This window comes from Melitaea cinxia, chromosome 12 (genome assembly GCF_905220565.1).
Source record: "Melitaea cinxia chromosome 12, ilMelCinx1.1, whole genome shotgun sequence".
In the NCBI taxonomy this organism is placed as follows: domain Eukaryota; kingdom Metazoa; phylum Arthropoda; class Insecta; order Lepidoptera; family Nymphalidae; genus Melitaea; species Melitaea cinxia.
The window spans coordinates 9783736-9811645 of record NC_059405.1 but is presented as its reverse complement, the minus strand read 5'-3'; the positions used below and the strand labels follow the sequence as shown (position 1 = coordinate 9811645).

The 27910-nt window shown below is 32.9% G+C and overlaps 3 protein-coding genes across 3 annotated transcripts; 1 reads left to right on the top strand and 2 right to left on the bottom strand.

The window, feature by feature from the left end:
* Positions 1-700: 700 nt before the first annotated feature.
* On the bottom strand, positions 701-12896 carry LOC123658442 (protein CREBRF homolog). The gene is made up of 6 exons (XM_045593864.1): positions 12153-12896; positions 10281-10467; positions 8972-9173; positions 8647-8897; positions 6485-6601; positions 701-1212 (listed from the first exon to the last, which is right to left on the bottom strand). Exons 1-6 carry the CDS (start codon positions 12879-12881, stop codon positions 1118-1120), a joined length of 1581 nt encoding a protein of 526 aa, XP_045449820.1. The 5' UTR covers positions 12882-12896; the 3' UTR covers positions 701-1117.
* A 3055-nt stretch (positions 12897-15951) lies between these two features.
* On the top strand, positions 15952-19663 carry LOC123658387 (peroxisomal N(1)-acetyl-spermine/spermidine oxidase). Its single transcript, XM_045593817.1, has 3 exons — positions 15952-17303; positions 17795-17915; positions 18812-19663. Exons 1-3 carry the CDS (start codon positions 15952-15954, stop codon positions 18998-19000), a joined length of 1662 nt encoding a protein of 553 aa, XP_045449773.1. The 3' UTR covers positions 19001-19663.
* A 740-nt stretch (positions 19664-20403) lies between these two features.
* On the bottom strand, positions 20404-22298 carry LOC123658388 (8-oxo-dGDP phosphatase NUDT18). The gene has a single exon (XM_045593818.1). The coding sequence runs from the start codon at positions 22067-22069 to the stop codon at positions 21068-21070; it is 1002 nt and encodes a 333-aa protein (XP_045449774.1). The 5' UTR covers positions 22070-22298; the 3' UTR covers positions 20404-21067.
* Between the last annotated feature and the right edge of the window lie 5612 nt (positions 22299-27910).

Here is a 27910-nt window from a genome sequence, read left to right as displayed (position 1 = left end):
ATTAAAATATTTTCACATCTATTGCTTCAGTACAGTGCGTTTTTCGAATGGGCAAAAATGCCCAAACCCACCAAACTAAAACTAATAAATGGTCAAGTATCCAAACTTTTCTCGTAGCCTTTAAAATAACATACATTATTGAAAACGTATTTCTATCCTCGAGACTCTTTAATATTTAACATTATTTACAAGGATTACATTTGGCAATTTAAGCCTATTTAAAAAATATCTTGTATTTCAAGTCAATTTTGATACTGAGACTAATAATAATAATAATTAGTGTATCTTAAACTTTTTAGGTTTACGAGTTTAGCATAAGGCAAATAAGTTTGTCGTTATTTAAATATGACAAACGTTTTTATTTCAAGAAAAATATATAGGTACCTACTGATATACATAAGGGGGCGTCCATAAATTACGTAAGGTGTTTTTTTAAGTTTTCTGTCCCTCCCTCCCACCTGGTGAGATGTCGTGAGATTGTATTCAAACCCCTCCATGCCCCCAATCTCACGTGAGATTTTTCAAAATGTGGGTTTCTTACGCAAACGCGTTGGATTGTATAAAAATAATTAGGTGGATATTTACAAATTTAGCAGCTGACCATTAACAGCATTTACCACTTCTATTTTTATATGATAATATTTATTTTTATATATATTTGGCAAAATATTTATTTTTATATGATCTATATGTCAAATTGTATAATAACTGAACATTTAATGATCAATTGACTTTATCAATATACAACAAATAATAAAAAAATAATTTACTAGCATGGTTGTTATATGCCAACAATAATTATAACTTAATTAAAGGTTTGTCTCATATATCGACCAAGTTATATCTCTTATATTAATATAAACATAAATCTTAAATTACTTTGACAAAACGACATAAAAATGTACTATTAACTAAAGATATTATGAGAATTATTTCAACATACATATGTTAGTTGCCTTGTGTTATTTCTAATTATTAAATCTATTTTCAATTCATATAAAAATAAAATTGTCTTTGACAATTAAGCCTTTATATGAGATAAAAGATTTCTCTAAATAGCTTTGGAGGTACATAAAACAGCCTTTCGTTATAATATTCGTTAATCTGTACAATACTTTTATATGTCGTTTAAACCACCGTTATTTTGTCCTGCTTTTACATTGTCCAATATCTTGTTAACGAACTCTGAAGTTTTACCAGCTATTTTTACCTCTGAAATAAAAATAATATGATTAGAAAGGTGGAAAGGTGGGTAACCCCAGCCTATATTCAAAGATACATGCGCCCTTTTTATTTACAACTAGCGGAGAAGTTATCCTGTCTTAACGATTAATATTGAATTCAAATTTGTATAATTAATAAAAAAATATTGAAAAATAATTGTGTTTGCTCGCAAACGAAAAAAAACCGACTTCAATTACATCGACGAGTGACACAACGTAGATCGACGAAAAAATAGTCAAGTAACTACGCGTTATCAAAGATTACTCAAAAAGTAGTCATCAGATCTCGATAAAATTTATATGTGACCACATAATAAACATCAGCTTTCAATTAAATCATAAAATATATCATAATCATAAAAATCCTCAAAATCGGTACACCCAGTAAAAAGTAATTGCGGATTTTCGAGAGTTTCCCTCGATTTCTCTAGGATCCCATCATCAGATCCTGGTTTCCTTATCATGGTATCAAACTAGAGATATTCCCTTTCCAACAAAAAAAGAATTATTAAAATCGGTACATCCAGTAGAAAGGTATGCGGTATAATACAACGTAGGTCGACGAAAAAAGCGTCAACCAATTGACACACATCACCTTTCGATTAAAACAAAATTTGTCGAAATCGGTCTACCCGGTCAAAAGTTCTGATGTAACATACATAAAAAAAAATACAGTCGAATTGAGAACCTCCTCCTTTTTTGGAAGTCGGTTAAAAAAAGAGTGTCATAACCAATCCACGTCCACCAGGAAAACGTCATAAGGTTACATTAAAAAAGTTTATATTGTCCAAGGTTAGATTAGAAATAATTTTATACGGTGGTTAAGCGAGGACGCGCTAGCGCAGCGGTCACGTCATTGGCTGTTGCGCTGGCGGTCGCGGGTTCGATTGCCGCTCACGACAGATATTTGAATCGGCCATATAGATGATTGTTGTGGTCTGGGATTGGTGCTTGTGTATTGTGTAAGTTTCCGGACCTCTTGTGTGAAGCGTTTATTTATTTGAATATTTTTCAATTTTCTAATTTACGCGCAATTTTGTTAATATTTTTCTTTCATAAGAACCTTTTCCTGACAATAACAAACTCAAAAAAAGAATTAGCGAAACCAGGTCCAGCCGTTCACGCTTGATGGCATGACCAAGGGAAATAGGGATTCATCTATATATGAGTATATAAAAGAGAAAGGTCGCAAAGTCACTCATCAGGAGAACTCAAAAACCGCTGGATGGACAAAGATGAAATTTGGCAGGGAGATAGATAATAATTAGTAGACGTCCGGAAGACCGGATTTTCCGATATTCCACCGCTAAGGCGGTTTAATTGGGGTTGATAGTTTGTATGAAACATATACAGCAGGGTCAAGAAACATTTATATTGATCACTTATAAGTAGTACAGAAAAAAAAAATATTTTTTACAATATCTAACCTTTGCGTTAGTAGAATACTTTTTTATTTACCCGTGTCGTCAAGGAGTCACCGTGTCACCGTTCGTTACGCTATTCCGTGGCATATATTTACATAGAACCATATTAAAAACTAAATTGCAGGCAATATATTTTTAGACGGATTCAATGTAGAGTGATAGAGACTGATACCTGGCGATGGCGCGAAATATATCAATGGCTGCTCAAGTTCGATCTAATATAGTAAACCACGTGTTCAATACCAATGTAGAGAGGGCTTCAAGAGGAAGGTTAACGGAACGGCTAAGCCGATTTTGATGAGTTTCACTGGAAGTTTGCCGGGAAAACTTTGTGACACACTGATTTCAACGCGGGCGATTATTTTGTATCATACCAGAAACGTGCAATAAGTAAAACTTGGGCGCTTTTAGAATCAGACAGAAAGACCAATCTTTTGTCTGGTTCTAAAAGCGTTCATTCTGAAATGTGTGAATAACGATCGCGTCACGCTCAAAGTAAAAATAGTTGGGATGTAATTACGTAAGTAAATGTGTACATTACCCGGCCAACATTAAGTTCTGTCATTATACCTTATGTATATATTTCCGTTTATAAAAATTAAAATTTATTTTAGTCGTTAGCTCAGCCTATTGCAGTCCACCGCTGCACATAGGCCTCCCCGAGTTCGCGCCAGACATCCCAGTTTTCCGCAATTCTCATTCAGCCTACACCGGCAATCTTACGTAGATCGTCGGTCCAACGGGCCGGAGGACGTTCCACACTGCGCTTTCCAAGACGCGATTTCCACTTCAGAACCCGTCTACTCCAACGGCCATCGGCCCTGCGACACAGATGACCAGCCCATTGCCACTTCAATTTGCTAATTCTGTGGGCTATGTCGGTTACTTTCGTTCTTTCGCGGACAGTCTCTTGTCTAATCCTATCTTTGAGAGAAACCCCAAGCATAGTCCGTTCCATTGCACGTTGAGCGACTTTAAACTTGTGGACCAATCCCTTCGTCAGTGTCCACGTCTCGGCTCCGTATGTTAACACAGGCAGGACGCATTGCTCGAAGACTTTTGTCTTCAAGCATTGCGGAATCTTCGAAGTGAAGACGCGACGAAGCCTGCCAAACGCCGCCCAGCCCAACCGAATCCTACTATCGGCCTCCTTCTCGAAGTTGTTGCGGTCTAGTTGGATAGTATGGCCTAGGTAAATATAATCCTGAACACCTTCGAGAACGGTACCATCGACCGATACCGGTCTAGGTATGGCTTGGTTGTTAAACATAACTTTCGTTTTGTCCAAGCTCATACAGAGACCGACACGTCGGGAGGACTCGTTTAGGCCGGCCAGCATTTGGCCTAACTCACGCAGCGTCAATTCACCGTTGACGTTATTTTAGTACTGTAGCCATAATTTTGCTCAAAATCAAATCAGGTAGCTCCGGCCAAAAAATACACGAACAATACTTGAACTTGAATTTCCTCAGAGAGCAGCTGCAGATTGATATAGCATTCCTAGCTACATTTTAGGAAAACGTAAAGACGACTTGAAGAAAAGGCGGTAGTTTCGAAAAAGATGAACCCAAGTAAGTAAGATTTGAGACAACCGCTCTGGTGTAATGTCGCATGTGCCGTGTCGGCGGCGCCTAAACACCGACGGTGGTGGGTTCGATTCCCGCTCGAAGTGGATAAATTTTTTTTATACAAATAATTATTACCGGTCTGATTGTTAGTCTTTGTGAGTCTCCCCACCGTGCCTCGGAGAGAACATTAAGCTGACGGAACCGGTAATTATCATGTACACTTGATAGCGATCGTTACGCATAGTAGGAAATATATCCGCCAACTTATTACGTTCTAATCCTTCTTCTACATAGGGAAAGATGCCTATGCCCAGCAGTACGATGTTACAAGCTGAAGCGAGCGCGAAGTAATGTATAATTTTTGGTAAAATATGAGCATGAGGAGGAAGCAATAGTATTAAGATTGGGTTCATGAGGCATTTGTTAATGTAAATGCATATACCTAATTGGTATTATATATGTGACGTATATGTTGCAAAATGTCATAATAAATATTATAAATATTGCGGTGGCCGGAGCTACTCGAAATAATTTTAGAGAAGCCGAAATCAGGCCTATCTATAAAATAATTTTTATTCTGGTTTCTGACATTTTATCGTTCTTTTTTTACGATATTTTATTAACTAATAAATAAATGCTAGAGAACCGCCCCGGTTTTACACGGATGCAATGCTGATACTATCAACAACAAAAGATACGTTAGAAACATCTATATTATCAGCGTTTCTCTACCATATTATGCATATAACATACATATAAACATTCATCTTGAATCACTCTGTCTATTAAAAATTGCATCAAAATCTGTTGTGTGGTTTTAAAGATCTAAGCATACATACAGCGGGAAGCCACTTTGTTTTATACTATGTAGTGAGATATGTTTGTGTAGTTTAGACTTATACTACTCTCATTATTTGGGACATAATTATACAAATAGATAACTGACCAGGATTACCACACTTTCCCCTATATAATAAAAAAAAAAAACTAAAAATATTAAAAATATTCGGTGGTGGACCGAAAAGTTCGCAGCCTGACATACAAACTTATATTTCATTTTTACAACATTCCTCTCATTGGGTCTATACATTCTTTGGCTGTCACAGTATAAAATTTTATTGCCGTAGTATTTGTGATTTTAAGTTATAACGTTCTAAACGAGACCAAGATAGCAGCTTTTTGAAAAATGGATAAAATTAAACAACGTGCGGTGATCAAATATTTGTTTAAAAAGGGATTAACACCGAAACAGACCCATGATGATATTACGGAAACGTTAGAGGAATCTGGTCCACCGTATACCACTGCGAAATAATGTGTATCAGAATTTAAACGTGGACGAAAGAGCATTGAAGATGAGCCTCGCTCACACCGAAAAAAAAAAACAGCCACAAAGTGTGTGATCTCGTATTGGAAAACAGCAAGTTGACTATAAGGGAGATTGTTGACACTATAGGCATTTCATATGAGCGAACACAAAATATCGGTATAAATGAACTCGAGTTTTCTAAGGTATCCGTCTATCCGCTAGGTTGGGTCCTTAGCTGCTTTTAAGCAAAAACTAATTCGCCTAAGAATTTCTCGCAACTCTTTGGAGGTGTTTGAAGTTGACTCGCAGACTTTTTGACCCGTTTTGTTACTGTGGACAAAATCTGAGTTCATCACTATAAGCCAGACCAAACAACAATCCAAGCAGCTGAAAAAATCTGATGAACTGACCCCAAAGAAAGCAAAGCCAATTTTATCAAGGTGATTGCATCAGCTTTTTTGGATGCTCGTGGATTCATAACGGTGGACTGTCTTTCAAAAGGCCAAACAATAAACTCAGCATACTACTACACCCTACTGCGTCGTTTGCGTGAAGAAATTAAAGAAAAACGTCCACGATAACTAAGAAAGAAAATGTTATTTCACCAGAATAACACACACGTTTACACGTCTGTCGAAAGTATGGATTATGGTTTTGGACTGCTCTCCTATTCAGCTTATATTCACCTGATTCGGCACTTTCCGCCTTTCACCTGGTTTACAACTTTTAAAAAAACATCTTGGTGGATGGAAATTTTCGTCAAATGAAGAGGTTTAAACCTCAGTGAACCAGTATTTTGCAGATCTTCAAGAATCATTTTTTAAAACCGGTATAGAAGCTTTGCAAAAAGTTAGGTGGAGATTATGTTGAGAAATAAAAATATTTTTGCATGTAATATATTTTGTGTTACTGCGAACTTTCCGATCCAATCTCATAATTTTAATACAAAATTAAAAATACCTGTTGCTGTGGCAACTAAGCCATTAATATGTGAAGTCCAGTCCACGTTATTTCCAGGATTTGTTACCCTATTACTAACGATTTCTTTCATTTGATTGATACCATTGATAAGTCGTCCTGAAATAAATATATTTTTTAAATTTAGTCTACAAGTCTGATTTAAACAAATACTTTTTAAAGAAAGTATAAGGAATGAAAATGTCATTTTATAGGAAGAGTATTTACACTAAATAACAAGCTCTACCATGAAAACTCAACTACTTAAGAAAAAGAAAAACCAGAAGAGATAAACTATTTTTGTGCTCTGAGTGATAATGAACTATTTAAAAGTATATGATAAGATTATTTTGAATTTAAATTAATATTATTCTCATGCTATAATATTGTAGTCAACTATTTATTCAAGCATTTCCATACAAAGAAAAACTGTTATTGTAGTTAAAATATTAAAAGTTTAATTTAGTCGTAAATCTTATTTTATTTCGATATTAAACTTAGATTGCAAGCATAGATTGATACTAAGATAAAAAATTGAAACTTAGAAATTATTTCTTATTTATATTATTGGAGCTCTCAGTAAACAATAGAAAAGAATAAAATGATTATAACATATTAAATGCACATATTCTTACCTGGATAAATTCAAATAATATTGTAATTGTTAATTGTTTTGGAAAAAAAAGGAAAAGAGAAAATTTTGTTTAAAAAGATTTGGAAAGTAACATATAATTATGTATAACAGCAAAATTCTAAGGATGTCAATTGAATACTACACGTGGAAATTTTGTTATTGTTCTTTATATATTGATAATCATACAAACAGTTTTTTTCACATGTGAACTAATAATTTATATAAAAAACATACTACTACATACTAAAATAATCATTATTCGTTACTTAGTTGCAATCAATTTAAATATACATATATATAATATATCTAAAAATATAACAGGTCATCATATTTCCGCGTATTTTAAAACGGTGTAGCGTGATGTTTGTCCGTAGTACTATATAGATATAATTCTATTATCCCAATAGAATTATATCTATATAGTATCTATATATATATATATATATATATATATATATATATATATATATATATCTAACAACATATATCCATATATGCTACACAGCTACAGGAAGAGATTGCGAGAGATTTTGAGGTATCAATGCGCTAATAAAAAAAACAAATAGAGCGTTTGTAATGTCTGAAGTTACTAGTCAACGAAGAAGAAAGGAGAAGATTTTTTAATTTATTAACCATAGGCTCATAATTGTCCCTGCATTCTGTTAACACGATATATTGTGCTTATCCTACAGGCGATTTATTACATACTAGCGACCCGCTCCGGCTTCGCACGGGTATAAAATATAATTATAGCCTATGTCATTCACTGAAAAAATGATTAAAATCGATCCAGTAGTTTTGATTTATTCATTACTGCCCGTGGCCCGCACGCGTTAACTTAGAGTAAAAGCCGGCCGGAACCGCCGCAAACGCTACGTACCGCGATTTTTAAATCTGTAATATCTTCGAAAATATTCATTTAAATCATATGCTGTAAAGGGCCATATAGATCTATATTAAATCAACAATGTATTTAAGGTACTTAATTGGATAAGGATTAATGCTGTATTGGTTAAAATCGCTTCGAAAATTAGCCATTATTTGTCGTAAAAAGTAAATGACAAAAAAATGTTATTTGTGGGATATCCATAAGAGATAGGTATATACCATCGCGGAGTTTTCTGTAGACCTTTTCAATGTGTACAATACTTAGTACATTATTTTGATAAATCTCGTAGGGTTCAGCCTGCGTTTGCAATTTAAGCGAAAAAAAATAATTATTTACGACATAACATTAGAAAACTCAAAAATAACAGTATTTCTCCACTATTTAATGGATGTTATTATACATATAAACTTTCCTCTTGAATCAATCTATCTATTAAAAAAAACCGCATCAAAATCCGTTGCGTAGTTTTAAAGATCTAAGCGTACATACATGTGCAGGGACAGAGAAAGCGACTTTGTTTTATACTATGTAGTGAAGATGCAGATCGACAGTACTGTGATGTTTTTTTGTTTTGCGATAGATAGTAATATTAATTAGAAATAAATAAAAGATGTTAATCTTAAGATATTAATTAAAACTTACGATGTTCTTGCTGTAAGCCATATAGTTTTAATTTGTTTGCTTCGTGTTGTGCCTTTTTCTTTAATCTGCAGGCTCTAGATGCTAGTTTGTTTTTCTCTTTCCTAGTTTTTGGTCTAACATTAAATGGCAACTCACTTACTGGAATCATATCATTTATTATTTTTCCCAATTTATCCAATTCTAAACCAATTAAGTAAAGTTTTCTTGGATTTGGCGTTAAATCATTCCCGTCACCCTTTCTTGCTTTTCCACTAAAAGTTTAACAACAGCATAATTAAATCATTATAATTATTTATTATTATTAAATTATTATTAGTATATTTACCTATGTTTTATGCCTTTCACATTGCAATTAGGACTGAATACAGGATCTGTAACGGAATTTAACACGTGCGGATCTTCTGATTTTTTCTTTAATATCAATCTCTGTCCTTTAGGCCCTTTAGCTTGTACATTATACTGCCAAAAGTATTTTTCTTTTTTCGCTAGTCTAGCTTCTTTTCGTTCTGAACATTCGTCATTAGATTCTGTAAGTTATTAAAAAGTTTATTTAGACACATTACTTAATGATGTTTTTAATTTTGCGCCTTGCAACACTGACGATCCCCCTTTTCGCTCTGTAACAATAATTAGCGTGTGCATCGTATATATTGTTTTCTATTAAGTGTATTACTATATTTTGGAACAAAACGTTGGTTTTTTCATTATTAATTTAAACATTAATTAATAACCTAAAATGATTATAGCATACATGTATATAATACAAATTTATAGTATACTAGCTGCAAACTTTTTTTTTGCCATATATCTTATTAAACCCTTAATCTTCCCCTCTTATAACTTAGGGGTATGAAAAATAGATGTTATCCGATTCTCAGACCTACCCGATATGCACATAAAATTTCATAAAAATCGGTTCAGCCGTTTCGGAGGAGTATTGTAAATGACATTGTGACACGAGAATTTTATATATAAGATGTCTTCGATAAGAATAAAATAAAGGCAGGTAATAACGTAATAACTTTCCTAGGTTTTTAAGTCAAATGAGCTGTAAATGTTGCCTTCTATACACTCAAATATAATAGGTAACATAAACTCAATCTTCTTTTAAATAATTGATCGTATGAAGAAATGTGTTTTTTGGTCTACTAAATCTAAGTATGAAAGGCAAGAAATAAAATTCCAGCCATCATCAAACGCGTTTGCCTTTCTGCTAAAAATAGGAACATCTTTAAATTAGAGCCCTACGAGAACTGAGGTACTCTGACTGGGAAAGTACTTCGACCTTACAGAAGATCACAGCTAAATAATACTGCTTTCAAGCAGTGTTGTGTTCCTGTGCTGAGTAAGGGTGACCAGAGCTCCTGGGGAGAGTCAGTAGGGTCGGCAATACGTACATACGTGCGTACGTATGTATGTATGATGTATGTATATTTTTTACTCTTTCACATAAAAACTACTGGACTGATTTGAATGAAACGTGTTACGCTAGCTGGAGATCTAGACTAACATGTTATTAATACGACATTCTCACGGGATCGGAAATTACTCGGGTGAAACCGCGTAGCGCAGCTAGTGATATAATAAAAATTCTTAGTATTTAAGTTTTTGTAGCATAAACAAATTTTAATTACCATCAGAAGAAAGATCTTCGTATCGGTCACTATCTTCATCAGACTCAATATCTCTATCATCTTCATCTTGTGAGAAATCACCAGTTGCCGGACTTAGCAGACCACCAGAGAGAGAGGATGCCGAGCCTGCTTCAGCCAATGAACTCGTCGATAGCAAATGCTTACGTGGTTCTCTTCGCTGCCATATCTGGTATAATAGTTTAAATCGAATAAAAATTATATTGAAATAAAATATATTATCATATTATACAATACTACTACTACATATATCTGTACAATACTAGCGGACCTGGCAGACGTTGTTCTGCCCGGAACACAAGCTACTAAATTTGATAGCTTACATAACGATAGCAGCGTTACCTACCAGATCCAATTGAGATAGAAATTACCTTATCTCCCAAGGTGGACCAAATTACAGATACTTACAAAATTTGATAAAAATTGGTTTAGTAGTTTTGGAGTTACTAACTGATAGCAGCGCTACCTACCAGGTCTAATTGAGATAAAAATTACCTTATCTCCCAAGTTAGACCAAATTACAGATGCTTACAAAATTTAGTTCAGTAGTTTCGGATATTATCTGGAACATGCATCGTGACACAGAACTTATATAATAATAATAATAAATAATAATAAATATCTTATACACACATGGTCGTCTGTTCCTATGGTAAGCAACTTAATGCTTACAGTGTTACAAGTAACAGTAATGTTACAGGTAACAGCTGACTATTATAACTATATAGATTTTTTTTACAAATATACATAGAAATAATAAATATATAAATACAAATATTACACCCAGACTCAGGCGGAAATCGAACCCGCAACCGCAGCACAGAAGCAAGGCCACTAGAAACTGCGCCAACTGGCTAGGCAAAAATATATAAACAATAAAACAAACAAAATTTATTTTTAACTTTTAAATTGTAGAAGGACGTTTATTTTAATTTAAACCACTATCTGCTAATATTTTTCTTCATGTAACACAGGGGTTCCCAAACTTATTATGTCTACTGCCCACTAAGAGAATAAATTATTTTTTTAGTGTCCCCTTTGAGCAATCTTTTAATGAATATTAGCTGATGTTCACAAGTTGTAGTCGAGAGTCCTTATAGATTTAATGACAAATTGCCCCCAAGCCGCTACACAACGGTACCATTTTTTTTTCAAGGTCTCTTACCCCTTAGTAACTTCAGCGCGAACAAGGGGGCATTATCGCCCACTTTGGGGAACACTGATGTAACATACTATTTTTCATCCTCCAGTATAAAGTAAAAAATGTCAAAATTATACTTTAACATTAGAGATTATAAGTTACTAAATTGCTTATTTTGATAAAATTTGGTAGCTTTAGATGATTGTTTACATTAAACTCTTTTCTTTTTGTATTGCTACAAGCATTATATTTAAAAAAAAAAAATGTTAAATCAACATTGAAAATTTTATTTAATTTAATTGAATACAAAGAGGTTATAATTTCCAGACCAAGTTTTGTATGACAATGAAAAGCAAGGCAAAGTAAATTTTGTATTTTGTTTGTGGTAAGCCACTCATAATCCGATGACACAATTTATGTATTTTAAATAAATGTATACTAGGAGATTATAGCTGTAATTTATTTTATAAAAAATTAAATAAACGTATTTTAAAATTAATCAGCTAATAATACAAAGTTATGAAATAAATAGCAAAATTTACATATACAAGGACTATGTATAACATGTTTATCTGAGATCTAGATAATCAATCATCTGTATTTGTTTGTAGGAATACTTACTTGTAAGCATCCTTAAAAAAATAATATATTAAAGGTTATAACGCAAGGCTAAAGATAACAACAATTTTTTTTAAATATTTTACACATTTTACCTGCTCCATTGTCAGATGTGTAGGGGCAGACGATGATAGCTGTGTCTGTTGTGTTTTCACATTTGATGGAAAAGGTGGCAAAACTGAAGATGCAGGAACTGATTGGCCCAAAGCAATTTCACCACTGTAGCCATCCATACGAAGTAGCAATTCTGGTAACTGGTTTATTGGTGGAACAAAACTTGATGAAGCTGAACTATGCTGACTTGACGGTGAAAAAGCAAGTTGAGTACGACTATACGGACTACATGGGCTCTCTGTGGCCATATTTGATGTCTGCATCGTATTTACTGCACGTTTTGAACCACTCATGGCACCACCAATTTGTATGCAGTATCCATTTTCTTCTGGTAAGAGTAAGTCATCAAAGTTTAAATCATCCAGGGAAGTATCTGGATTAGCATTTAATTCTGCCAATGTCGGTCCCAGTATCAAATCTGCTTTGTCTACTTGAAATATATCATCGTCTTCCATTTTAAATGGTTCCATTTTTGAAGAGTCAGCTTCAAAAGACAGTTTGCCGTATGATAGTGTAGGAACACTGTGAAAGGATTCAACTGGATTATCTTGTAAACATAAATCTAAGTCTCCATTAAAGTCACCGAGTTCTGGTCGCCTGTGAGGAATCGGAACTGATGCCGACATCGCGCCTAATTCGAAGGGAGACTCCTGTTTTATCTCCAAACTCTGCTCTAAAAGAAAGTCATGAGTGTAAATAGAATCCGACATTGCACGTGTTGTGTGAAGTGACCTTGACGTAGAATCGTCTCGTTGATAGACTGGCGCACGCTTACGACTTTATCGATTTTATTACACTGAGACCCACGTGTCGATACTTACAATGTTTATTTATTTCACCTATTTAGAAAACACAGTATTAAATGATGTGAACATATTATACATCCATGGTCAATGGATAACATCCTTCCATTACATAATACAAGCACTGACTAGCACAACAGCAAATAAATTTGTAAGCAATTGATTACACACAATGACTTTCGATATAAATTTAGATCAACTTTTAATAGCACTCAGATTTACAATTCCTATATCTATACTTCTTAGTTTCCAAAAATTAGTAATCTTTCAATCGATATAAAAGGAAACTTGGGCTGATAATATTTTTACTCACAATAACAACAACACGCAAGATACAAGTCAAACACAAGTGAAGAAGTAAACAAAGATTTTATGATATTATTATTCAGCATATTCAAAGGTCACTAAAATGAAATAGCAATAGGAAAACTCGAATAAGAGAACGAGATAGCATCAATTTGCTAAAAACAGGAAGATGAAGCGGGGGAGACGGGGTGTCAGGATTTGTAGATCTGTACTTTAGGGATGGCTATCTCGAGATAAAGTTGTATTCATCGACTATATAATTTTAATTCCTACAAAACATAAATTGTACATGAGTGAAGCATTGAATTTAATTTAGATTTGACGTTATTAACCTGTATGGCCTACCCTAATGGTATATAGTGCTATAATATAATTATTGGGATAAAACACAGATGACAAAAATCAAGGAGACTTGTATAATTTTTGAATAAGATTTTATTGATGTGAAATCTTACGATAAAATCTTAAATCATTTCTTATTTAAGTTTTTTTATCTATATTTTAAGAGCTATCTGACTATGTCACTCTACAAATCTACAATTTAATAGATTTGTAATAATACATAAAATGAACGAAAGAATGGGGCGTTCAAGTATTACGTAATGCAATTTGGGAAGTGGGGGGGGGGTCTTGTAAAAGGTTACGATGCGTTACAGGGGAGGGTGGCTCGAACAACGTAGTACTTAACATTGTTTTTTATTTAAAGTAAAAAACTGGGGTATTAAAATCTCCCAAGTTGCCAAAGGATTTTTGGAACGAAGTTTCTTACGACAGGCTTGACATTTGGTTGGGCGACCAAACTGAAAAAAATACCGTAAGAAAAATATACAACGGAAGTGACGTAATATCAGTCACTGTATAATATGACGTTTGTAAAACTAAAATATTACTAGTAAACTTTTTTTTTTAAATTATTTATGTAATTTTATACTGTCGACAAAAATAAATAAAGACATATGATTTTTTATTTCACTTAATTGTTTGAATTATTATTATTATTATTTTGTTTGATTTATTTTATTTTACGGTATTTGTTATTTTCTAAAATAGTAAATTTCCTAAATACTTATAAGTACTTAATTAAAAACCAATCAACAAAATTAAAAAAAAAATCAAGAACTAGAAAATATGTATAAAATTCAACATCTTTTTTCCAAGTTGTGTTGCTTCTATACTATCCGAAGGAACTTCGTTCCTACCTGGTGTCCCATGACACCACATATTTTTTTTATACTTACCGCAAACGCGATTCCGTAGAAATCATCTGTTACCACTCTCAATGCCTATCCCTACCAATCGCAATTCGCAATATACATCTATCCCCAAAAAGTATGGCTATAGGTTACCCCAGGGGTCTTCAAACACCAGGGTGAGATGGCGAATGCTAGCGCAACTTCATCTCGCCTCACTCAGGTGGAGGCAAAGAGTAAAATAACTTGCTTATACAAGATGGAGGTCTACTCACACGTGGTGGTTTGTCCCCACGTTAAAAAGTGGTCTTCAAACAACGGCCCGTGGGACGAATCCGGCCCGCCAATGCCATCAATCCGGCTCGTAACAGCTAAGGCTTAAGACTAATGTCGTCAATCTGGCCCACGACAAACTCTAACACTCTCGGCTCTTATTGTTGTTACTATTACGGTGATAAGCTGTAAAAGAATACACATAAAGATAATTACTCTATTTTTTGCAAGGTAAGACTTAACGACAGAAATGATGACGCAGAAAACTGAAGTATTTAAGCTTAAGCATATTAATAACTAATAAATAATTGTTACAGTGTTACAGTTACAGTGTTATTTGTTAATTTAAAGAAAAGCTGTTATTATCAATACTATATACCATATATATAGCTGTAAAGTACATCATTTGTAAAGCTGTTGGTTTTCTGGATAAAGATAAAAAAATTGAACTCCAATAGTCAAAGTAAAAAAAAAACACTAATGCGGTTCATGTAAGTTTGATTTTTCACCGAAAATAGTTTACACTTGTAGATCAATTTTACTTCTACTAATTATTAAAATAGATTTAAGATGCTTATCACTATTTGAATTTCGTTACTACATGCGATAGACCATCCAAACAAGATCGACACTTTCTTAAGGCAATTTTATATTGTGAAAACATATCGTTCTTCTTAAAGTACCATTATGATTTTAACCCATATTTAAGTTAGATGGATGGTGTTATAATATAGTTTTGTAAACATTTTGTTTTTAAAACAATCTTTTATGACTATCATTTCCTAATATGGTAAATATTTCCAATATTCCCCATATGGCATATATTTGTACTTATGTAAATAAATAAATATTTTTAACATAGATACATGGTCGTCTGTTCCTAAGGTAAGCCACTTAATTCTTGTGTTATAGGTAACATTCGACTGAAATAGAAACATTTTTTTTCGATGAATATACATATGTTTATACAAATATAATACATTTATAAATAGAACGAAAATAAGATTGGTAGCATTTGTGTAATGTTCTTTCCTTAATAATTTTATTTGTATGTAATATATAAATTTATCACAAAAATCATTATAATGCTGATAACACATCTTTGTGTCAAGTTGGAAATGCATTATTTATGTCAAAGTAACAGCTGTCTGAGCGTCAAAAGCTCAGCAACAAAAAAATATATATATATAGCAAAGTCTTTAAATATTATGGGTGACGAAAATTTAAATTCTCAAATAAAATATGAAGTAAATAAATACAATGTAATAATTATAGGTGCTGGAATAGCTGGGCTAGCCGCAGCCAATCACTTTATCAAAAATGGCATGGATGACTTTATAATTTTAGAAGCTAGAAATCGTATCGGTGGAAGAATCATATCTATTCCATTAAAAAATCACAACGTGGAACTAGGAGCAAATTACATTCACGGTGTTCTAGGAAATCCAATTTATGAACTAGCAACTACAAATGGTCTTGTGAACATAATAAATATACCCAAACCACACAAGGTTATTGCGGCTACTGAAGATGGAAAGCAAGTTCCTTTCGGTGTATTACATGAAATTCACGAAGCTTACGTTTGCTTCCTGAGGCGTTGCGAGGAGTATTTTTTATGTCAGTATCTCCCACCTCCTGATATACACAGTGTGGGTGAGCACATTAATTTGGAAGCTACTATTTATTTAGAACGTCTCCCGTCTTCAGAAGAAAAAAAGTTGAGAAGATTAATTTTTGATTGCTTATTGAAACGTGAAACTTGTATATCTGGATGTAATTCGATGGACGATATTGATCTCTTAGAATTAGGCAGCTACACGGAATTACAAGGTGGCAATATTGTAATACCTTCAGGGTTTAGTTCTATATTGGGACCTATGACTAAGAATATAACACCTGACAGAATATTGTCTAATCACCCAGTCATAAAAATTAAATGGGATTCAGAAGAACATAGTAATTTAAGGTATTTTGAAGATGTTGGGGAGGAATCTGAAGACTCTGATCAAACTGTGATAGAAGATTTTTCTAAAGCTACTTCTGAAAAGGCCGGTGATTCCAGTGAGGGGTTTGGTAAAACTCCTGAAAAAATTAGCAAAAAGTTGTCCTATTGTGTGGAAGTAGTATGTGAAAATGGACAAAGCTTTTATGCTAATCATGTGGTATGTACTGTACCATTGGGAGTGCTTAAAGAAACAGCAGCATCATTATTTGAACCTGCATTACCACAGTATAAATTAGAATCAATAGAACGGTTATTATTCGGTGCTGTCAATAAAATATATTTAGAATACGAAAGGCCTTTTCTAAACCCAGATGTAACTGAAATGATGCTACTTTGGGACACTACACAAATTACTGAAGACATTTCACAAATGTGGTACAAAAAGATTTACTCTTTTGTGAAAGTAACGGAAACTTTGTTATTGGGCTGGCTTTCTGGCAAAGAGGCCGAATATATGGAAACATTGTCAACAGAAGAAGTTTCAAGTACTTGTACAAAGATCTTACGAAAATTTCTAAATGATCCTTTTGTGCCTGAACCTCAATCTTGTGTATGGTAAATATGAAAATGGAAATCGTAATTTTACAAGCAAAAAATATTTTTTTCACTTTTATTTTGTGTTTTATGAAGTATAAACAATTTGAGAGATGCTTATTGTTAGACTAGTTATAGAGATAAAACTTAACATTCACACAAACAATCAAAAAAAATATATATTTTTAATTTGTTATAAATATTTTGATAACATTGAAACAATTTTTTCAGATTTACTTGAGCCTTATTAAGTTTTTTAGATGCCCGATGTTTCAGATACTTTACAGCAATCATGGTAACGGGACGACTGTCAATCGCCAGGCATCTAAAAAACTTAATAAACTGAGATAAAATCTGACTAAGTTGTTTCATTGTAATGAGTGAAATTCGCATAAACATTAGAAAACAATATTTTGATTGTTGCATCTTGCACTCAGTTATACATGACACATGAATTTTCCTTTCTGTTTGTAATAGATATGAATATAAATTTTCCTACATTTTTGTTACAGCACAAGTTGGAAAAAGCAGCCCTATACCAGAGGCTCTTATACAGCTATCGCTGTAGGGGCTAGTCAGAGTGATATTGAGAGTTTAGGACAACCACTGTTCCGAAATGTTCATGACAAAAAGGTAATCTATTTAAGTTAAAGATTTAAACTATAAATGGCAAGAGATTGTAACACTGGTTTTTCTAAAAAATAGCAAGGCTTTTCTAAATTATATTTACTATCATGTTGTTCCTGTTGGAGAAAAAAACCCGAAAGTTGAATTAATAAGTTATAACCATTTGGAATTATTACCACAATTGAAACACATAGCACAATCCTTTGCTAACAAACTTACATAAATCACATATAAATATTATGGATCTTATCATAAAATCGTTAAGTATGTCTTTTAATTATCTTGCAAAGGTTTTTTATTAATGTAAATGTAATTTTTATTGATGATTTCTTTTGTTACTTAAATTTTTGTCGTAATTTTACCAATATGATTTGTGAAAATAATATTTTTCTATATTTTAGTATTAAATATTTGCACTCTGAAAAATCCGCCGACTATAATTTTATTTATGTTTACTGTATGTATTTTGGCAAATAAAGAAATGTCATATTATCATGTTGGTTGGTTGAGATGCACTCACTGTGGGTACTAGTAAATGTCGATTTTTCTTCGCTTATTGTTGATAATCTATGTGGATTTAAAATAAAAAGACTCATAATTAAGATTTTTAGATGGATTCATGTTGTAACTTAACTGTTAATTATTGTAATCAGCTATTTTCTCTATGTAGGTTAATGATTTGAGCTTAATCCACCACACTGCTCCATTGCAGGTTGGCGAATATATTCTCTACTCTCTTTACTAACAAATCGGAAAACCCCACATAGAAAGACACTCAGACCAGGAATTAATATTTGTCCAAATACAAATCCAGCCTGAGTAGGAATCGAACCCGCGACCACTAGTGTAGAGAAACTAACTATCCAATAGAAAATTAAAAATATTGTTTTCCATGTTTTCAGCCTGTGTTACTCTTTGCTGGAGAGCATACACACAGCAGTTTCTACTCAACAGTTCATGGTGCCTTTCTGTCTGGTCAGGCAGCTGCACGACGGTTACTTACTCCAGATGTAACCTCTGAGAATGTTATAGATTGTCCTGCATCTAGTGATTTAAATACTTGGATACAAGGCATTCAGCTAGATAATTAACAAATTTTAAAATTTTCATCTAATGCATACATGACACAGGCACTATGTCAAAAAGAAAAGACATGGACTTGTATTATATCAGAATGTTACATGAAAACTATTTCAAGGCTAATTATATTCCGATGATGCTTTTAAATCATAGACTGTAACTGTTGTATACAATAAGTTTAAGTAGAAATTATAGACTACTTGTTTCCATATTGATATCCATACTATTTGTTTTCTTATATCTTTTATACATGACATCATTAAGCATCATGCTTCAAACTTTATAATTGAAAGCTAATAATTAATTTCTTACGTTAAATATTTAATTAAATTTATAATAAGTTTCAGGTATTAGGTTTCTTACAGCATAATTATATTAATTAGGTAAACTTATTTTTATTTGTATAAATAAGATTATGAAACGACTACATTATTATTGGATACTACGACCTTGAAAATAAAAAAAAATTAAAATCGAACACCTAGCTCAACTAGGAAAATCCTACTAGTTTTTATATCATTATTGCAAATTAAATAATAATAAAATGTTTTTTTATCTATTGGTACTAGATATCATCATCGAAACTCATGATATGGACTCATATTTGATAAGTGTTCTTATCTAATTTTGGTTGTGATAAATCGATTGGATTATTATATTATAATCATGAAAAATTTGTATTTAGTGAAATAAAAACTTTAAAGTTCATGCAAAATACTAACGTAAGAAATCGATTATGGCTTGAATGATTCAGAAATTTTATTAGTTTTGTAATGAATGAGTTTTGATATAGTTGCGAACATGACTTACTTATAAGTTTTTTTTTTTTTGTACAAAATGTACATATTAATGTTAAATTATATTGTAATTCCTGTTACCATGTAAAATGTCGTTCACACAAATGCATTTTTAGATTAGCAGTATTAGCATAGGATAGAAGATAATGTATGTATGTATGTATGAATACTGATGTAATTATATATTTTTCGTTTATACTGCACTGATTCTTTACATAATAAATTATAAAAATAAAGTTAATTCAATTAACTTCTTCGAGATTTCATATGAAATTAATGTTTATTTGTATTTCTGAAAAAATTATAAAAAAAAATTATTAATTGTAATTATTATTCTAAAGCATAAATAGAAACCTAGATGTATACATACTTTTTTACAATTGTAGTTGAAAAAAGAAAGAATTTGAAATGAATTATAGTTATTAGGAAAAAAAATTATTTTATAAATATTTTCATTCAGAATTAATTGTGGCAAATTTTATCGTAGCAAAGCGATGTAAAATAATTACATGATAAATGCAATGTTACATTTTGGGTTTAAAATGATAGGTAGTGCCTAATTTATTGTGGTTTTCTAGTCACTGCATGTTTTTGTATCGCTTAAATAAATCATTAAAAATCTTGAATGTTTTTTATTAATCCTTAATCCAGATCATAAGTTTTCTTATACTTTTCTAGTTTACAGCTTTATACAAATTGTAATGATTGGCATAAACAATATCCTATCCGCATATCTAATACTATGCTAGTTTATTGTATGTTTGAGTACGTTAACATGTAAAATACTGAATAATAAAGAATGTTGATTATTTATTTATAAATCTATTTCCTTAATAATATGTTACTGAAGGTACAAATGTCAATTATATAATACTTTATATATTGTGTTGTAATTATTATAAGTAATCACAAAATGTTTTAAATTATTAATATTTGCTGATGTTCATTCAGTTGCCGAGATTCAAATACTGAAAAATATATTGTTTTAAGAGATTTTTAATTTAAGTCATAAAAAGTATGTAAATATAATTGTAAAATATAACAAAGTATAAAATCACCTTCACCAAAATTTCTTTTTCATTATATAACATTGGAATGTCATTTTATGTTAGTATGTATACAAACTTTAACAACAGTGTTAGACACTACAACAAAATACTAGTGAGATTACATGATTAAAATATAAAGTTATTCTTTCAAAAAGATAACAAGAGAGCTTAAGTTTAAGGTTAAATAATTGAGTCTTTCCAATGGCAATATAAAATAAAATAGACAATATTTTTAGCGCACAACGTGTAACTCGATTGTAGAATTTTTTGACAATACTACAGGCAACAGATCTTTGTGAATGTCTTCAGATAACTCATGCCAAGCACATTTACCAATCAAAGGTACTTCTTCTAAAGGAGGTCTGAACACAACAAGCAAGGTAAGGCAACAACCATCAGCTGATGGGTCTGCTTCTATGTTAAGTAGACCTAAGGGTCTGTGTTGAGCAACATCGGCACCAAACATTTCTACCATAAACCTTCTTAACGTTGAATGCATACTTTTAGCAGGATTAATCTCACATGTAGGAAAATGTAGTGTTGTTTTCTCACTCAACAGTACATGCAATCTATTTGTACTTCTCTTTTTTATTAACACTATCAACCTCATCAAGTCTTTTACATGTGGGATTGGCGCAGGAAGGATATGTTTATGCCACGTCACTCCAGGTTTACTTTGCTTGTATAATTTGGCTTTATCAATAAGATGCAGTATATCATTTGCTCTCAATGATATCTCTTGTAAGTTGAAAATCCATTTGGCTTGTAGAGATTCTTTATCAGCTTTCGCTGGAGTTTTAAGTTCACCTCCAATAACATTTCCCGTTAAAACAAATCTAAACCAAGTTCCTCCTGCTGTTTCAACGACTAATAAAGTTTCAGCTTTGAAGTGTAGGCCAGTTTCTTCAAGCACTTCTCTGGCCGCAGCTTGTACGATAGTTTCTCCTTTCTCCATTCTCCCTGCGGGAAGGTACCATTTTCCAGCGCAACTTTCTTTCGCTTCTTGCATTAAAAGTAATTCGTCTCGATCATTTATAATTACGCAAGCGACAACGTATGTTACATTACCACCTAGCACAGGTTTAAAGTTTGAAGGTGTAGTCGGTGTAATTCCTTGAGATTCGGCAACCGAGTTTTGATCTGCTATTGTAAAATCACAGAAATCATTTTCAACGCCTTCAAGGCCTGCACCTTGTAAAAGCTTAGAGATAAAAGAGTCGACTTGGCGCGACATAGTTACCTACTTTATTAGAACGAAAAGAGCACCAAATGGACTAGACGATGTACCTAAATGACCACCTAAATGACAAAAATTATTTTTTATAAATTTTGGATTACTTTCTACATTTATATTTTATTAATGTTGTATATTTACAGTTTACACCAAGTTTACACAAACATTGTTAGTAGGTATTTTAGAATTTAGGTTGGATGTAGAGTTGCCAGGTTTAATTTCCCTGTTGGACGTAACAAATGGTTCCTCCCAAAGAGTGGTTCCCCCGGCCCCGGGTCATAGTGGTGTATGGATCCATAAGGAATTTTCTTGGGTCAACAAAAAACAAGGTTTAATTTCGGTTTTAAGTTTTGAAACTAAATGTGCTGTTTTATAATTTACTAGCTGACCCCGCAAACGTTGTTTTGCCATAACACAAAATTTCAAATATTTTTCTCAATTTGATCGCAGCACCAACTGTCGCGACAAACTGAAATTAAAATAGAATAATATTTAATATTTGATGCTGCGATGGTAGCGCAGTCTACCGGATCCAATGTAAAACATTCCATAATTAACAACTACTTATAAATGAAAAATTAGTTAAATAAACATTTTCCAGTGGACCAAGTTGTGAATCTAAACCATCCTCGAATCCCTTTGAACTCACACAAAAAATTTCATCAAAATCCGTCCAGTCGTCTAGGAGGAGTTCAGTGATATACACACGCACACAAGAAATATATTTATAAAGATTTATGTAGTAATAGAGAAATCTGATTTAGTAATTAGAATTTATAATTAGATAATTAGAATTTTTTTAATTAAAATATTATACATTTTTATTGAATAATATACAAAATACCAATACATGTTTATTTACAAACGTTCTTCAAAAACCCCCTACGAATTGCCTCTGAATGAAATTAAAAAAAATTAGTGTGCTTTAGACCAACTAAAACTTCTTTAGTTCCATCTAATTTATATCTCCCTCCCAACTTCCATTTGCCTCACCCAATCGCACTTTTTATAACGCTCTCGTCACGAATTCACCACCTTTCTCCAAAAGCCAATCGTGCATAAAGAAGTTTTAGTTAAAAAAACGACTGTTCTACCATGTTGAGTGTTCTCGTAAAGCCACTAATCGACTGGAACGGAAGCACATTGATAAAAAAACAGTTCTAAAAAGAGCTCACGATCCACCTAACATTTCTTCGGGAACCTCATTTGCGCAACCGCGGCCACTCTGAAAAAGTGTTCAACTTAGAATACTCAAATAAAACACACAAAAGGCACTCGAAGACGATTAATTTAAAATCGTAATTTTTGGAGTGTATTACTGTAATTTTTTTTAACGTAAAACGAATAGGGGAGACTGGGGACACTTGATCCTTACGGGAGACTAGATACACTGGATTTACAAAGTTTCTGTGAACACTATATGATTTTAAAGTTGCAACATTAATAGTCTATGCTACGTTCTAACTTTCTAAAGTTGGTACTCCTGTCAAATTTGACAGTTGACCAGATGGCGGATGATTGTGTGTTTTGTGTGGCCAGAAAATATTTTTCGAAAGTTTTTATTTTGATTGCACAATTGGTTAGGAAACATATTTTGTATACGAATTAATTTTAAACTATTCATTATCTATGTGTTTAAACGTCTGTTTCATAGAACAGTGTTAATAGTAGTAGATATTTTTACAATAATTTTTTATAACCTCAATGTACCTAGGGTACACATGGTACACTTTCTTATGGGAGATATGATCCCGCCGGATCAAGTGTCCCCTAATGTTTATTTTTTAATAATTTCAGGATTCAATATGCCTAGAGTATATAAAACAAAAGAAGGTGCAAGAAAAAGAATACCAATCGATAAGGAAATCTTGGAGTTGGCTGTTAATGATGTTATAGGGGGTAAGAGTATTCGTGGTACTGCCAAAGGTTACGGGATAGCAGTTATGACACTGAAAAGATATGTCAGAAAGAAGAAAAATGCTACGACTGAAAATATTGACTACACGCCAAACTATCGCCAGTCACAAATTTTTTCGTCAACTGAAGAGACAGAACTTGTTAGTTATTTAATAATGGCCAGTAAATTGTACCATGGATTAACTCCTAAGAATGTACGAGACCTTGCATTTCAATATGCTTCTAAAAATTGTAAAAAAATACCACCAAAATGGGTTGAACAGGAAACAGCTACTTACGATTGGTTCTACGGTTTTATGAATCGTCACAAAGAGTTGTCGTTGCGTGTACCCGAAGCCACTAGTTTGTCTCGCGCCACAGCTTTTAACAGACACAATGTTGGAACTTTCTTTGAGAATTTGAAAAGCTTATTACAGAGATTTAATTTTGGGCCAGACCAAATCTGGAACGTAGACGAAACTGGAATCACTACAGTTCATAAGCCAAAAAAAATTGTAGCATGTAGAGGTCTTAAACAAGTGTCTAAGGTCACATCTGGAGAACGTGGGCAGCTTGTTACTGTATGTGGAGCTATAAATGCTATAGGTAACCACCTTCCACCATTTATTATATTCCCACGTAAAAATTGGCAGCAACGAATGATAGATGGTGGCCCACCGGGTACTGAAGGAGCTACACATCCGAGTGGATGGATGACTGGACCAAATTTCCTACTTTTCCTGAATTTTTTTCATAAGCATTTAAGATGCACCAAGGACAGCCCTTGTCTTATTATATTTGACAACCATGAGTCACACATTACCATTGACTCTATAAACTACTGCAAAGATAATGGTATCCATCTCTTAACTATACCACCACATACCTCTCAAAAATTACAACCTTTGGATCGAATAGTATTTGGAGCGATGAAGTCATACTACAATACTGCATGTGATAATTGGATGGTTAGTCATCCAGGGCGGCCGTTAACCATATATGATTTGGCTGGATGTCTAGGCAGTGCTTACCCAAATGCAATGACTCCTAGAAATATTCAGAAAAGTTTTTCAGTTACTGGAATTTTTCCATTCAACCCTGATATATTCACAGATGACGAATATTTAAGCTCCTACGTTACTGACAGAAAAAACATGCAAACTGAAACAGACAATGTTATAACCTCACCATCTGTGTCACCGTCTATTTTACTTAATCAATCTTTAATGGCTGAAAATACTGCGCCAGCTTCCCCTGCCCTTATGCTTAATGCAGAAAATGTTGCGCCAATTGTACCAGTGCCAATTCCAAATGACGATGTGACTCCCGATATTTCTGATAATGAAAAGGAAAATGATTCTACAAAATCTCCTCCAAAATTGCTTTCCATATGTATGGCCAGTAATAGAGATGCCCTTATGAATTCCTACAATAATAACAGACCGCATGCAGCTGGTTCTTCACAAATTAGAAATAACGATAGCCCTAAAACACCGACCCATTCTCACAATATTCACGTTCCAAAACCTTCTGCATCAGCATTTGTAAGTCCTGAAGTAATAAGACCACACCCAAAAGCAGGACCGAGAAAAGGCTCTGGAAAGGGGAGAAAAAAAGGTAAAACTAGGATTTTGACCGACACACCGGAAAAACTGGCAATAGAGAATGAGTGGGCAGCTAGAAAACAGAAAAAAGAAAAGAAGATTTGCAAAGCGAAAGTAAAAGCAGTAAAACGTAACCTATATTCACAAGAACAAGAAGTGACAACGTCGGAAGATGAAGAATTACCGCCATCGCCAGAATCAGTTTTAAGTGCGTTTGATGAAAGTGATATCTCTGGTAGCAGTTGTAGCGAATCAGAGAGTGAAGATGACTCCAATGACTCCATCATCATTGGAGATTGGGTTATTGTGAACCTAATCTCGCAAAAGAATCTCGTTCATAGATATGTTGGGCAAATACTGAGGGAAAGTCGAGCTGGATATGACATTAAATTCGCTAAAAAAATTAATGATAAGACGTTCAAGTGGCCTGTTAACGACGATATTAGTTCAATTGCTAAATATCAAGTTGTGAAAAAACTACCAGTTCCGAAAGTGAAATCATCATCAAAAAGAGTCATTAGTTTTATGTTTCCAAAATCATTAAGAAAATTTAATATTGAGAAATAAAAAATGAAAAGGTAATTGCTAATAGATAAAAAGAAAAGACTGTTTAAGTTACACATACATTTAACCTAACTATTGTTTAATTTTATAAAAGCAAAATTAATTCACGTTATTTTAGTTCAATCAGAAGATTCTGTAATAATAGGAACATTGTTGTTTCTTATTTAGCAAATAAATCAACGATAAAAACAATTTTAACATATTTTTTTCCTTTTCTTCTTTATTAGAATCATATGACCCTAAATGTGGGAGACTTGTTCCCCCTAGGATCAAGTCTTCCAGAAGGGGGGGATCAAGTCAGACATATATATGGGACACATGATATTATTTCCTATACGAAGTTTTCATGTGCTAGTTAGTCAATTTATATACGGATATAATTAGCTATTTTACTTAGTATAACCAATGAAATTCCACGTATTTCAGTACCAAAACATTTAAAATCTGGACAATATTTACAAAATAATTGCCAAAAAACAAAAGGGGGGATCAAGTGTCCCCAGTCTCCCCTAAATAAAAAAAATACAAATATTTAAGAGAAAAGAAAATTAATAGAATTATTATTATTATTACTCACTTTTTCCAAAACTACAAAATATTGAACTAAATTTACATTGATTGATTGATTCAACTGTAAATTTACAAACAGGCTTCTTTCTCTATCTAGGAGAAAGGTCAGAGCTTAATACACTACGCTGCTGTATTGGCGGATATACTCTCTATTAAAAGTAACGCTTGTCATCAAATGTCTTTAATAACCACCGGGACCGACGTCTTGACGTACTCTCCAAGGCCCGGTGAAGAGACACACAAGGACAGACAATCAGACCGGAAGCAAATATTTGTAGAAATACGAATATCTATCCTGAGTGGGAATCGAACCCGAAATCGTTGGTGTTTAGGCGCCCATGCGAACCACTACACCGGAGCGGTTTAGCTGTATTTAGGGTAAATTATGTTTTGCAAAAATATATCGCCCGTATCATCGTTCTTTGTACAACTTGTTCTTTTAATTAATATTTTTTATCTCTACAACTAGCTTCCCGCCCCCGAAGAAGTTATTTAAAAAACAATCCCTAATTGTTTTTTAAATAACTTCTTTCCTTTTCGTTTCGAAATCGCTATCGACTTTATTGAAATTAGAATTTTAAATTTCGCGCCATTACAACACGCTCATACACATAGATGAAGTAAAAAAAAGTAGATAATGCGCGGCTTTTGTTGTTAGTGAAGCCACAAAACTCGGCTCCTTCAAGTAAACACACGCGCTCACGCACACATATGCATCAAACTACGCTCATTTTCGTTAGTATCTCACGAGGCCTCGTACAGTAACTTTGCCTATAAAATGCCGTTCTTTTGTAATTAAATGGTGCAAAAACAATACCAAAGTGAACAAAAAGTCTGAAGAAATATCGTTTCACACGTAAATACATACAAAACTTTATATTTTTTGTTATTCCAAAATAATATTGAGGTTATTCGGAACTTATAATTTCTATGCCCCGAAATGACGTACCGAGGGAGTGTTACCAGTAATTTTTATTTCCATTAGCCCAAAATGCGGGTAAGTAAATTGTAGGCAATCATAGAAAAATAATTAAGTAGAAAGTGGACAACATTATTGTTTTTTTTTTTATCGTGTAGTTTTTATGTTTTTCCTAAATTGAAGTCAAGTTAAATATGAATTTTTAACTCGTTTGTTTCTGTTTAAATTTGTGAATTAACTACTCATATTTTACTACTAAATATTATGGTTTTAGGTTTCCAACGAATA

Excerpts from the sequence above, each read along its gene's own strand:
- LOC123658388 (XM_045593818.1), bottom strand. The coding sequence starts at position 22,069 with ATGTCGCGCCAAGTCGACTCTTTTATCTCTAAGCTTTTACAAGGTGCA.
- LOC123658387 (XM_045593817.1), top strand. The coding sequence starts at position 15,952 with ATGGGTGACGAAAATTTAAATTCTCAAATAAAATATGAAGTAAATAAA. Across the intron at positions 17,304-17,794 it reads GAACCTCAATCTTGTGTATG|CACAAGTTGGAAAAAGCAGC; the intron begins GTAAATATGAAA and ends TTTTTGTTACAG. Across the intron at positions 17,916-18,811 it reads GAAATGTTCATGACAAAAAG|CCTGTGTTACTCTTTGCTGG; the intron begins GTAATCTATTTA and ends CCATGTTTTCAG.
- LOC123658442 (XM_045593864.1), bottom strand. The coding sequence starts at position 12,881 with ATGTCGGATTCTATTTACACTCATGACTTTCTTTTAGAGCAGAGTTTG. Across the intron at positions 8,898-8,971 it reads GTGAAAGGCATAAAACATAG|TGGAAAAGCAAGAAAGGGTG; the intron begins GTAAATATACTA and ends TTAAACTTTTAG. Across the intron at positions 1,213-6,484 it reads CTTAGTTGCCACAGCAACAG|AGGTAAAAATAGCTGGTAAA; the intron begins GTATTTTTAATT and ends TTTTTATTTCAG.